The sequence below is a fragment of the Drosophila subobscura genome, chromosome A, assembly GCF_008121235.1.
Source record: "Drosophila subobscura isolate 14011-0131.10 chromosome A, UCBerk_Dsub_1.0, whole genome shotgun sequence".
NCBI classification, from domain to species: domain Eukaryota; kingdom Metazoa; phylum Arthropoda; class Insecta; order Diptera; family Drosophilidae; genus Drosophila; species Drosophila subobscura.
In genome coordinates, this window is record NC_048530.1 from 9,795,878 (window position 1) to 9,807,689 (window position 11,812).

At 52.0% G+C, this 11,812-nt stretch overlaps 1 protein-coding gene across 4 annotated transcripts in view; it reads left to right on the top strand.

Moving 5' to 3' along the window:
• LOC117897198 (optomotor-blind protein) overlaps positions 1-11,063 on the top strand; it is a 62,747-nt gene extending 51,684 nt beyond the window's left edge. For 2 of the 4 annotated variants that reach the window (XM_034805912.1, XM_034805930.1), the window contains exons 4-7: positions 4,362-4,508; positions 4,606-4,682; positions 8,924-9,174; positions 9,283-11,063. In XM_034805912.1, the coding sequence (XP_034661803.1) occupies positions 4,362-4,508; positions 4,606-4,682; positions 8,924-9,174; positions 9,283-10,406 (1,599 nt within the window). In that variant the 3' untranslated portion in view covers positions 10,407-11,063. Of the gene's footprint in view, positions 1-4,361; positions 4,509-4,605; positions 4,683-8,920; positions 9,175-9,282 lie in introns of all 4 variants that reach the window. The other 2 variants (XM_034805904.1, XM_034805921.1) reach the window with 1 other exon arrangement.
• Positions 11,064-11,812: the final 749 nt, after the last annotated feature.

Genomic DNA, 11,812 nt, shown 5'->3' on the forward strand with positions numbered 1-11,812 from the left:
CTTTGCAGCAGAACACAAGTGAACACAAATATAGAATGAATCTGGCACAAACAAGCGCGATCAAACGCGATCAATTCATTCAACAATCAAAGGCGATCAATGTAGTCAACAACCGAACAATCTTTGGCCAACCATCCATCCGTTTACCCAACGATTAGACTCACCCAAAGCCAAAGCAAACAACATGTGGATCTGATCACTTTTGTGGCAATTTCAATTTGGCATCGATCTTCTTCACACGATCACACACAGATGGCGAGAGAGAGAGAGAGAGAGAAGTCTACTTAATGTTAATTAAAAGCCAACTTGTTATGCCATCAACAACAATCGGCAAATTGGCGAATCGGTGATCGGTGATCGGTGAACGGTCATCGGTGAACGGTCCTCCTAGTCTCTGGCATTCACTCACGATGATCCGTTGCGCCTCTCCGCTGAACTTTGGCTCTGCAGATCGTTGCATCGATGGATCGTCGATCACCGTTAACTCGAGTCCACTCCGTGGCGGTTGTTACATGCCAAATCGAATCAAAGTGTGGAGTGATCATTCAATTAACCCAGCACGCCAGCAGGCAGGCAGGCAGGCAGGCAGGCAGGCAGGCAGACCCAGCACATGGCACTCGGCACTGGCACTCCACTGCAGGCAACACTCGAGCAACACCCCGGCAACACCCCGGCAACAACCTGACGACAGCAATCATACCAGACCAGACACACAAGGCGGTGTATGGTGGCGAACAAGGCGAACACGGGCAGTCAGCTCCAGCAGCAACAGCAGCTCCAGCAGCAACAGCAGCAGTGCCATCATCAGTTAAATTATGTGATAATATGCCAACAATGAGTGTGCAACAACAGTCAGTGGCAGCAACAGTCAGTGGCAGCAACACCGAGACTGCAATCTCGGCAACAGCAGCAGCAATTTTACCTTTTAGCAATCAACACGCAAAAGCCAAAAACAAACGTGTTGCTCCGTGGAGGAGGAGGAAGAGCACTGAACAGGGAGACAGGGAGACAGGGAGAGAGAGAGAGAGCTGAAAGCTCAAGCTGGGTGCAGATGCAACTGGAAGGTGCAACACGTAGCAGCAGCAACAAGCAACAAGCAACAGCCGTGCCAGAGGCTGGCTGCTTTGGGCTGGGGGCAAAAATTGTCGCACCATTTTTGGTATTGACCGCCGGCGGCTCAATCAGTTGTCACCCGGGGCGATATATAGAGTGATTAACTGCTCCACGGATTGGATTGTACTCGTACTTTGTCAATAAGCAGAGAGAGGATAGAGAGAGAGAGAGAGAGGAGCAATCACCAAAGCCAAAGATGCTGCACCATGGAGTGGCTGTTGTCGCTCATCGTAACGTGACGTGACGGTGTTTGCTGCACTCCAGTTACGTGCCGCAATGTGCTGGCTATGGCAATCATATGTGCATACATACACAAACACACACACACACATACATACAATCGAGTATGTGTTTAAAATCTAGCCAATATTTGATGCATAATTGCGTTTGCTTTGCTTTGCTTTGCTTTGCTTTGCTTTGCTTTGGTTTTGTTCGCCAATCAATTCAATCAGCCACGTCAATCAGGGGACAGGCCAGACATCAATCTGATGGATGTCTGTTGTGTTGTGTGTGTAATCGCACTTCACGTCTAATTAGACTTGTTTATTCCCATTTGGAAAACAGAAATGAAAAAAGCAGCAGCAGTCGCGACACTGCATGGCCGCATGCCTATATTTTTATGGCTATCTTCACGGTTATTTTCATTTAAATCGCAATTCAAACTCGACGACAAAACTCAACTCAATTCAACTCGCCTCGCCTCGCCTCAACGACAAAATGACATTTTAAATGACAATTTTGCGCCTTGTGCAATGTGCCAGAGCAGAGGAGGAGAAAGAGGATGCATGGGGGGCTTGGGGCGAATGAAAAATTAACGTAATAATGCAAATTGTTTTATCAATAAATTCTAGATACACAAACACATGCACATGCACATGCAGGACAGGCAGACAGTTCAGGCGTAATTATGATTGTTGCTGTTGAGCAAAATGAATTTATGTGTCAATAAATTTCAAGCAAATTAGCAAATGACGTTTTAAGTAGAGGACGCGTTTGCGACGCGTTTTGCCAGCGATTTATGGACTGCGACGCAGCAGCGGCTGCAGCGGCGATGCTTCGATTCGCTCGGTTCGCTCGAAAGCTCGGGTTCGATTTGGTTCGCTACGACTGCGCTCGGCTCGGTTCGATTTGGTTCGCCTCGGCTCACAGTGGGCTAGCAGCATGGAAAACCAAATAGCTTGGGCTTCAAACATGCTTCAAACATAAAAATGTGTGTGTTCAATATAAGAAAGAAGAAGAGCCCACGGCTGTGGAAATATCAAAATTAGCAACAATTATTCGAAAAATGTGTGCATTATGTTTGTGACTATGATTTAAGTTTGCCGGGAATCGAACATACGATATTTGACTTTTTTCAATCTTAATTGGTAAAATGGCCCACTGTGCGGCTGTGTGTTTGATTGATGAGCGCCGCGCGGATCAGCCGGCCATAAAGTGTTTTTTTTGCCTTTAAAAGGCAATCCTCAGAAAGGCGAAGAGAGGGAGTGGGACTCGAGAAGGTGGTGGGGGAAAGGGGAGCTTTTGGGGAGGGTTGAAGAAAAAAGCGTTTAGTTCAAAATGGCGGGCAATTAATCAGTTGTTGTTTGCTCCTTTTCGGACTTGGTTTCGGACACGTGAAGTGTTCGACTGAGTGCGCTGTATTCATACTAATGAGTGCCGCGCAGCGTTCAGTGCGAATGGGTGGAGTGACTGACTGGAGTGTGCTGAACGAGGGGCTAGCAGATGATTGCATAAACTCCAACAAAGTAAGGAGTGCGTTATAGGCCGAGCTCAAATTTCATATAAACAAATGACATCATGCGCAGAGAAGGTGATTTTCTCGGCAATCCTGATTGATTCCATTTTGGATTCACATTTTCACTTGGCCATATATTTCGAGCATCTCGTGGAACGTGGCATGCGGCTGGCTAGCCGTCAATCCATCCCCAAATGAATGCTTTTCACAGCACTCACATTAGTCACACCTTGCGCCAGGCCCTCGCCATTGGTGGTCGCTGCAAGAGGCGTGCGAATAGGTCGGGCACTCGGATACGGACACCCAGATACTCGTACCAGATACCAGATACCAGCTACCACAGCCCAGAGGCAGGAGGCAGGAGGAGGCCTACCGCCGCACAAGACACACGTTCACGTTTCACGTTCGTTCTATGAGATACATATTGTGGGTTGGTTGGGTTTGCTCTTCGCTTTGCTTTTGCCTTGCTTTGGTTATTGCCTCATTCCGTTTCATTCGCTCGTTCGCTCGCTCTCTCTCTCTCTCTCTGCTCTCTTGCTCTCTCGTTCATTGTTGTTCTCCTCTTGTCGAAACAACGAATGTCAGCAAGTTGTTGTTGTTTGTCTGTAGTTCTTTTTTTTTGTTTCTTTTCTGAAATTACACGAACAAAATGGCGTCCGGGGGCTGCTTGTGGGGTCCACACGCAGCGTCATTGTCAGCAGCAACAAACTGGCTGGAGATTGGAGTTGGAGTCTCGAGTCTCGAGTCTCGAGTCTCTCTGTCCGGGTCTAGGCCTGTTTGTCGCTTAATCGAAGTCGAGCCGCGACGAGTTATGGTAATTAAAAAGGTGTTCCTTTTGCAACAGTCGCCACGAACCGAACTGAAGCGAAGCGAATGGAAATGCCTTGGATTCCGTGCAGGGGGGGCTTGGGCTTGGGCTTGGGCCTTTCGAAGGTTGCAGGAAAGCCTCTGCTCAGCGCTTGCTTGGGGGGTCTCTGCGACTGACTAAGGCAGACAAATTCATATTTTATGACACAACTTTGTATTGGTAGCAGCACTCTCCCTGCTGCCTTCTGTCCTCTGTCAACGCTCCTTTGTCCCCAGCTGGGGTTCTCCCCCAGCTCCAGCTCCAGCTACAGCTCCTTCTTGTGCTCCTCGTGCTCCTCTGGTGGGTGGTCGCTGCCGCTGCCGCTGCCGCTGCCTGATGTTGCAACCGTCAGCAATGTCGTTGCATTTTTGGGCCGGGACTCGGACCGCGGACCTCCGACGCAGGCTAGGCCGTTTGCCAATCCACGGATCTCTGCCAATCTCTGTGCACCTCCTCCTCCTCCTCATCCTCATCCTCATCCTTTCTCTGTGTGTGTGTGTGTGTGTGTCAAGTTAGTGATATTTTGCAGGGTTTCATCGTTCGTTTTGGGTTCGTTGGTTCGTCTTTTTTTGTTCTTTGGTTGGTTGCACTGGCCACAGTGGCAGGACAAAGCTTACTAATCCCACATCTTCCGCTCCGTCTCTTCTCTTCCGCACTCTCCCACAGACCATACTGAACTCGATGCACAAGTATCAGCCGCGTTTCCACCTGGTGCGCGCCAACGACATTCTGAAGCTGCCGTACTCCACATTTCGCACGTACGTGTTCAAGGAGACCGAGTTCATAGCCGTAACTGCATATCAAAACGAGAAGGTGAGTGATTGAAGATTGAAGATTGAACCCCTGCTGCCCCCCGTCACACACTCCCCCATCCGATCTGAACTAATTTCGTGTTTCCTCTTCTCGGCAGATAACTCAACTGAAAATCGACAACAATCCCTTTGCGAAGGGCTTTCGTGATACTGGCGCTGGCAAAAGGGAAAAGAAGTAAGTATCACAGGAGTACGACGGGGAGAGGGGGAGGGGAGCTGAACACAATCACAGAAGAATGTTATTCCCTTACCATCAGGGACACTTTCAAGGGTCATGGCATAGCAAGCAGTTCCATTGCCTCCTCCAGGCGGTTGTGGAAATAACGAAAGTTTCCCCCTCCCAGCGAGCATTATTCAAAAGCAAACTAATCAGCACTCGCAACGGGACTGTGGGACGGGGCGAGAGCCTCTCCTCTGGGCAAATGGTTTGCCCTTTTGTAGCTGGCGGACAATCCGCAACTTTTGCTGCTCGGGACTCGGGACGAGAGGACTCGTCTAATTTGTCTCTGTGCAGAGAGAGAGATGGAGAGAGGAGAGGAGAGGCAGTCCCATCAAGTCATTCATCTCTGTAGCTCTTCTGCTTCAATCTCTTTATCTGCATCAGCGTTTCCCTGCATCTCTGTGTATCCATTCCTATCACAGCTCCATGTCTGTTTTTGGGGCTTGATTAACACAAAAACAGAACGAAGCGGAATGGCATGGCAGGCAGCGGCAGCGGCAGAGGCAGAGAGACGACATTAATGTTTGTCAAATCTATGCGGAACTAATTAGCCTGCAGATTGTCAAATTGCAAGTCATACAAAAGCTGCCACTCCAGGGGGTGCGGTGTGCTGTGTGCTGTGTGCTATGCTGCCGGAACGATGTTGTTCCTGTTTAATGATGCCCCTGGCTTTTGGGCAGCCCATCCTCCATCCTCCCTCCTCCCTCCTCCCTCCTACTCCATCCGATAATGTCGATGACTGGCACCTCACAGCAGCAGCAGCAGCAGCAGCAGCAGCAGCAGATCGAACATGTAATCCATATTGATGGATTGATTTCAATTTCCTGTTAGCTGCTGGCTTCTGGCATCGAACACCAACCCCCCCTCCCACAGCAGTCCCACAGCAACCCCACTGATACCCTGCCCGTCGATGACCCCCGCGGGGCAATGATGCTGGTCAAAATGCTTTGACTTTGCAGCAGCACGGGCTGGTTCCATTTTCCAATCTCCCGCTGCAGCTCCATGGCAGCGGAGGAACGCACTGCCAAGGCTCCAGCCTCCCACTTGGAGTGGTTCCGGCTGCGGAAGGGGGACTCCAGTTGGGGGAGGTGCCAGCATAATGATGAATGACATTTCATCGAGCAATGGCCTTGCCCCCTGTCCGTGTCCGGGTTCGGGTTCGGGTCGGGGTCCGTGTCAATCCCCATGTCCATGTCCATGTTAAACGTTACAAATCAATTTTCAGCCTGCGATGACAAGGCGGCCGTCTTCTGTCTTCTGCCTCCTATATCCTATATCCTATATCCTATATCCTATATCCTATATCCTCGTACATCATCGAAACTGCCACTCTCCTCCATTGACGCAAACAATTTACTTAAATCGGGCTTTGGGTTGCTGCTCAGTTCTTGCCACTGATTGCTTCCTTCAGCCTTGATTGGCATTAGCGTGTCTGTTGTCTAAGCCAAAGCTCTGCCACACCTCCCCTCCCCACCCCACCGCATCCACCCCATCCACCTCCCCCGTGCTTTGTGGCCACAAACTGGGTTTCCACTTTGTGACGAATCACAGAAATTTGCTGGCTCATTGATGTGACAGCAAGTTGGCAGGCAGTTCAGGCAGTCAGTCAGTCAATCAGTCAGTCAATCAGTCAGTCAGTCAGTCAAAAAAAACTTGCCTCAATTGTTAATTAAATGCCGTCAGGGCGGTGGTGGGGACGGGCGAAGGGTAGCCAGAAAAAAACCGCTAAACCGCTTACAATTCCAGGGAGACGGAGACAGAGAGTGAGAGGGAGAGGGAGCGTGGGAGAGCGGCAGGCAGGACTTTGAGTTGTAGTCCTGCCAAAAATCCCTGGCAATTAGTGACGACTTAGGCAAGTCCTTTTTGTTGTTGCTTGTTTCCTTGTCTGTGGTCCAGCCCTGTCTCTCTCTCTGTCTGCTGCTGTAACCTTTCAACCCTTTCGGACCACCACCCAGCCCCTTCATTAGCGGCAAGTACAACAATGCCATGACGACAAAGAGTCAGCGTTCATGGGTGTTGTGTGGCTCCGCTCCTGTTGCCTCATGTCTGATGCCAATGAGGGCCCTTCACAGCGAGAGACAGCGATAGAGATGCTAATTGGTGGCAAGCACCTCTACCCCCTCTGCCCATCTCTGTGCACCCCTTTGCCGCTTAACCGCTGCGCAGTGCGCAGCTTCCGCCGGAATCGCATCCATCCCATTGCGAGATGGCCTTCAGGCCAAATGGGAACCGGAAATCTAAAGTGAAAACGTTTTAACAGCCAGCAGCGGCAGTCGCCGCCGAAGCAATTGAAAAACTTCTTGCCAGCAAACAAAACAACACAACAAATGGGTCTCGCACCCCTCCCAACCCCCGTGCACCCTGCACCACACTGCATCTCCTGCGCTCTCTCTCCCTCTCTCCTCTCCTCTTTTATGATTTCCATTCGAGAGGCTAAAAAGCCCGAGGCGTTAGTTGACAGTAGCAGCAGCAGCAGCAGCAGCAATTCCAACCAAACGGATATGAACTCTGGGCAGGAGAGAGAAGGAGCGAGATATGGATATGCCCGATGGAGGAACAGGCTGGGAGGCAGGAGGAGGAGGTGGAGGATGGTGCCAAAAAGTACCAGGAGTTGCTCGAGCTTTTCGTGGGCGTTGTTGGGCTGTTTAAGCCGCCAATTTAGACGTAATTCAAAAATTACAGAGCACACAAAACGGCGCAATTTCTTCAGAGTTTGACCCCCCATCCAGCCGCCCAGCCACCCAGCCCTCCTGCCATCTACCCAAATGTCTGGGTGGCGTCCCCATTTCAGGGCGTTCACTTCGGCACACAACAACAATGGGAGAGCTAGAGAAAAAAAGGGCAAAAGATAAACGTCTTCTTCGGGGGCACCCGAATTCAATGTGAGACGGAGACCGTCGGACAGGAGCGGTTCAGGGAACAGAGCAGAGGCCCACGGATTTTGATGTTTGTGCCACGGAAAGGTCTTGGGTTTTCTGCAAGGATATCTTGCGACTGCGATTTCTATTAGTCCATGTCGGAATAGTGCCAATAGCCTGTCCAGATACCCACAATTGGGGTTATTAGTCACCCTAATCTTGCCACCCCCGAACTGCCAGCCATCGATGTGAGTCGAACGCCCTGAGCTGGGCCCACGCCTCAGCCGCCACTGTGCAACCGCAATTGTTTTTCCCGACTCCGTGCCCATTCCGTGCCATGCCGACTTGCTGCAGACTTGGCTTTCTTGGCCTTTGTAGTTAGGTGGGTGGGTGGGTCAGATACCTTGCCTGGATTAACACAAATTGATTTGCTATTAAATTAGGCTCACACACAGGCACACTCACACACACACACACACACACACACATTCCTAGGCAGGTGCCGAAATGGTCGAATGTGGAAAAACAGTTAAGTGTAAAAGAAGACGCCTCTGGCGCAATGCCAGAAATGCAGCCATCAAATGGGTGGTTCGAATGGGTGCTCTGGGTGTGGTTCCTGTGATAATGATACACACATGCGATTGTGTGTGTGTGTGTGTGTGTGTGTGTGTGTGTGTGTGTGGGGGGGGCTAAAATTGCCCAATTTGCGAAGCTTTGATGTGTGAAGAGGCAACAGCAAAAAGCGGCAGAACAGCGCGCGCGGCAAAAAGAATGAAAATGAAAATGAAAATTGAAAGGCCCGGGATAAGGACTCTGGACAGGGCCGACAGTGCAGACACTAAATTACACTAACGTGTTTTGAATTATTTTTCAATTTCATTGTCAGCCCCAGACATAGACTCATAGACACATAGACACACACACAGGCAGACCGACACAGGCCCGTTTCCGCCTCGCATTGTTACAATTCAATTAAGGCTACGGTCCTGACAGCCATCCACAGCCAGAGCCAGAGCCAGAGAGGGAGAGACAGAGAGAGAGAGACGGGGATGGATGGATGGATGACTGGCTGGCTGATTGCCGCCAGCGTTGGTTTATCATTTAGCAGATATTTCAGTTAGCAAAAATATTATCAAAGCTTGGGCCTCTGATCCCCGCCCGGAACATGCTCGCTGGAAAATCAAGCAGAAAATCCACAGTCGGGGCTTAGTGTCGGGGCTGTCCCTGATGGAGTGGAGTGGAGTGGAGTGTTGTGTTGTGTTGTGGAATTCCACAATCATGATACGTGTGTGCACGGGGATGTTCTAATTTGTGTCCTTGTGCTTCGTACAACTGTTGTTACAGGCAGGCGCTGATGTCCAATCGAGGGTCCGACTCGGACAAGCTCAATCCGACGCACGTGAGCAGCTCGCGGGCGCCGCTGCATTTGGGGCACGCCGGACGACCGCCGCACATGCACCCGCATGCGGCGGCACTCCTGGACCAGCAGGACGACGATGACAAGCTGCTGGATGTGGTGGGGCCGCCACAGAGTCCGCTGCTGCCCCTCAGCCACTCGCTGCAGCAGATGCACGCGCACCAGCACTCGGGTGAGTAAACGCAAAGGGGATCTCCAGCTCCCCAGCTCTCCGGCTGTCCGGCCTTAAGCTAACTAATTCTCCTCTTCCATCTTTTCCCTCTTGTTTGCGATCCACTAGCTCTGGCCGCTTGGTTCAATCATTTGGCGGGTGCCGGAGCCGGGGAGCATGCGGCGGCGGCTGCGGCCAATGCCAATGCGGAGGACGCACTGCGGCGACGGCTGCAGGCGGACGCGGACGTGGAGCGTGACGGCAGCGACTCGAGCTGCTCGGAGAGCGTCGGCGGCAGCACCGGCGGTGCCTTTCGACCCACCTCCACGGGCAGCCCCAAGGAGGGTGTGGGCGCCACAGCGGCGGCGGCCGCTGCAGCGGCTGGCCTCAATCCCGGCGGCAGCTACCCCTCGCCGAACATCTCGGTGGGCCCACCGATCCACCCGTCGCCGCATCTGTTGCCTTACCTCTATCCGCACGGCCTCTATCCGCCGCACCACCTGGGGCTGCTGCACAACCCGGCCGCGGCCGCCGCCATGAGCCCCGCCGGCCTCAATCCCGGTCTGCTGTTCAACGCCCAGCTGGCCCTGGCCGCCCAGCACCCGGCCCTGTTCGGGCACGCCTACGCGGCGGCCGGCCACACGCCCGTCTCCCCGCTGCAGGGCCTCAAGAGCCACCGCTTCTCGCCGTACAGTCTGCCGGGCAGCCTGGGGTCCGCCTTTGACGCCGTCACCCCGGGCTCGAATGCAAATCGCAGTGGCGGCGGCGGCGCCGATGGACCTCCGCCCGGCGTGCTGGGCGCCGGCGGATCCGGCGGAGGCGTGGAGAACGGACCCCGCAGCCTCAGCTCTAGCCCTCGGCCGCGGGCCTCCTCCCACTCGCCGCCCACTCGCCCCATATCAATGTCGCCCACCACGCCGCCCTCCCTGCTGAAGCGCCAGGCCCAGCAGCAGCAGCAGCAGCAGCAGCAGTCGCAGTCCCAGCACTCCCCCTCGGAGCTGAAGAGCATGGAGAAGATGGTCAATGGGCTGGAGGTGCAGCACAATGGTAGTGCCGCAGCTGCGGCGGCGGCTGCAGCGGCCGCGGCCCTGCAACTGGCCGAGGAGACAGCCCAGCTGCACCACCACACGCAGGCCCACCACCAGCATCCGCACGCTCACTCGCACTCGCATCCGCATTCGCATCCGCACTCGCATCCGCACCAGCAGCCGGGACACCATGGGGCGGAGGCGGCGGCCGCCACGGATCAGTGACAATTACTGGACGGCCGCTCCGATTGCGAGGAGGACGGCCTGGAGCTGGAGCTCGAGATGGAGGACGATGATGAGGACGAGCACGACCGCAGCTCGGTGATCGATCTCGATGTCGATGTCTGACCGCAGACGGATCCGTTGCAACGCCTTTAGCCTGCGCCCCAACTCAGCTGGGGCCGCAATGCCCCCAGTCCGCTCCCAGCCTGGTCCTCGTCCTGGTCCTGGTCCTCGCCCGTGGCGGTCGTCTAGTGACCCTCCCCCTGCAGATGCACCCCACTGTTGTATATAGAGTAACAGAGCGACCTCCCCCCCACCCCCGCTCCACCACCAGCAGAATTTTAGCATGTAGGCATTTGTAGCATATAGCGGGAACACCACCCCCCCTCCACCATCCCAACCCACCCTCCATGGATGAGACTTCGCTCTGGATTTCGAACTCACAGAGAAAGTAACTTTTTTTTTGTCTCGTTTCTAAGCAACGTGTAGCCCGTAGAACACCTCTGGTGGGTCCCAATGCGGAGCGAAGGGAGAGAGAGGAGGATGGTCAATGGCGGGGGAGGAGAGGAGGAGGGTGACGATCTTGGTTCAGTGGGTATGCTGCAGGCATGGTATGACCCCGCGATAAGAAACAGAGAAGAGAAGAGAAGAGAAAAGAAGGATAAGCAGAGGAAGAGGAGCTCCCATATCTGAGCAGACAAATTTATAAATGGTATATAGATATATATATATATATAGATATCAGACATACCCCCCCACACACACACAACCGCTCACATACACACACACAGGAGCAAACACATCCACAAATATATATATAGATATGTATGTACATTGATCACGTTCGATTGAAAATAGCAACATCAAAGATGGAGCCTCTATATGTGTACATACATATGTACATGCATACACAGACATACATATAGTGCATGCATAAAGTATATGGTAAATACATGCGTATATGTATATGTATATGCACACACACACACACATTGTACGATTGTAATCTTAGACAAAACAGAAACCCAAGCAAAGATGATGAAAAAAAACATAAAACAAACAAAAAAAAAAAACAACAAAACAAAAATAAATGCAATTTTTTTTCTTAGCTCTAGGATGAACAATTTTTTTTTGTAGTAAACGTAATGAAGATTAATGATAAAAACCTATACAGATATAGTATATATACACACTCACACACACATGGATATATATAAATAAATATATGCATATATATATATATTTAAAAATTAATTTATGTAGCTGCTAAGTACCAAGATACCGTAAACACACAAGCACACACACCACAAACACTCACACACACACACATCACACACACCCCCATTGAAACTCACAGAACCCCAAATGAAGGTTTTTTTTTCTAATTTGGGGCCACCGTGGCCCGGGCC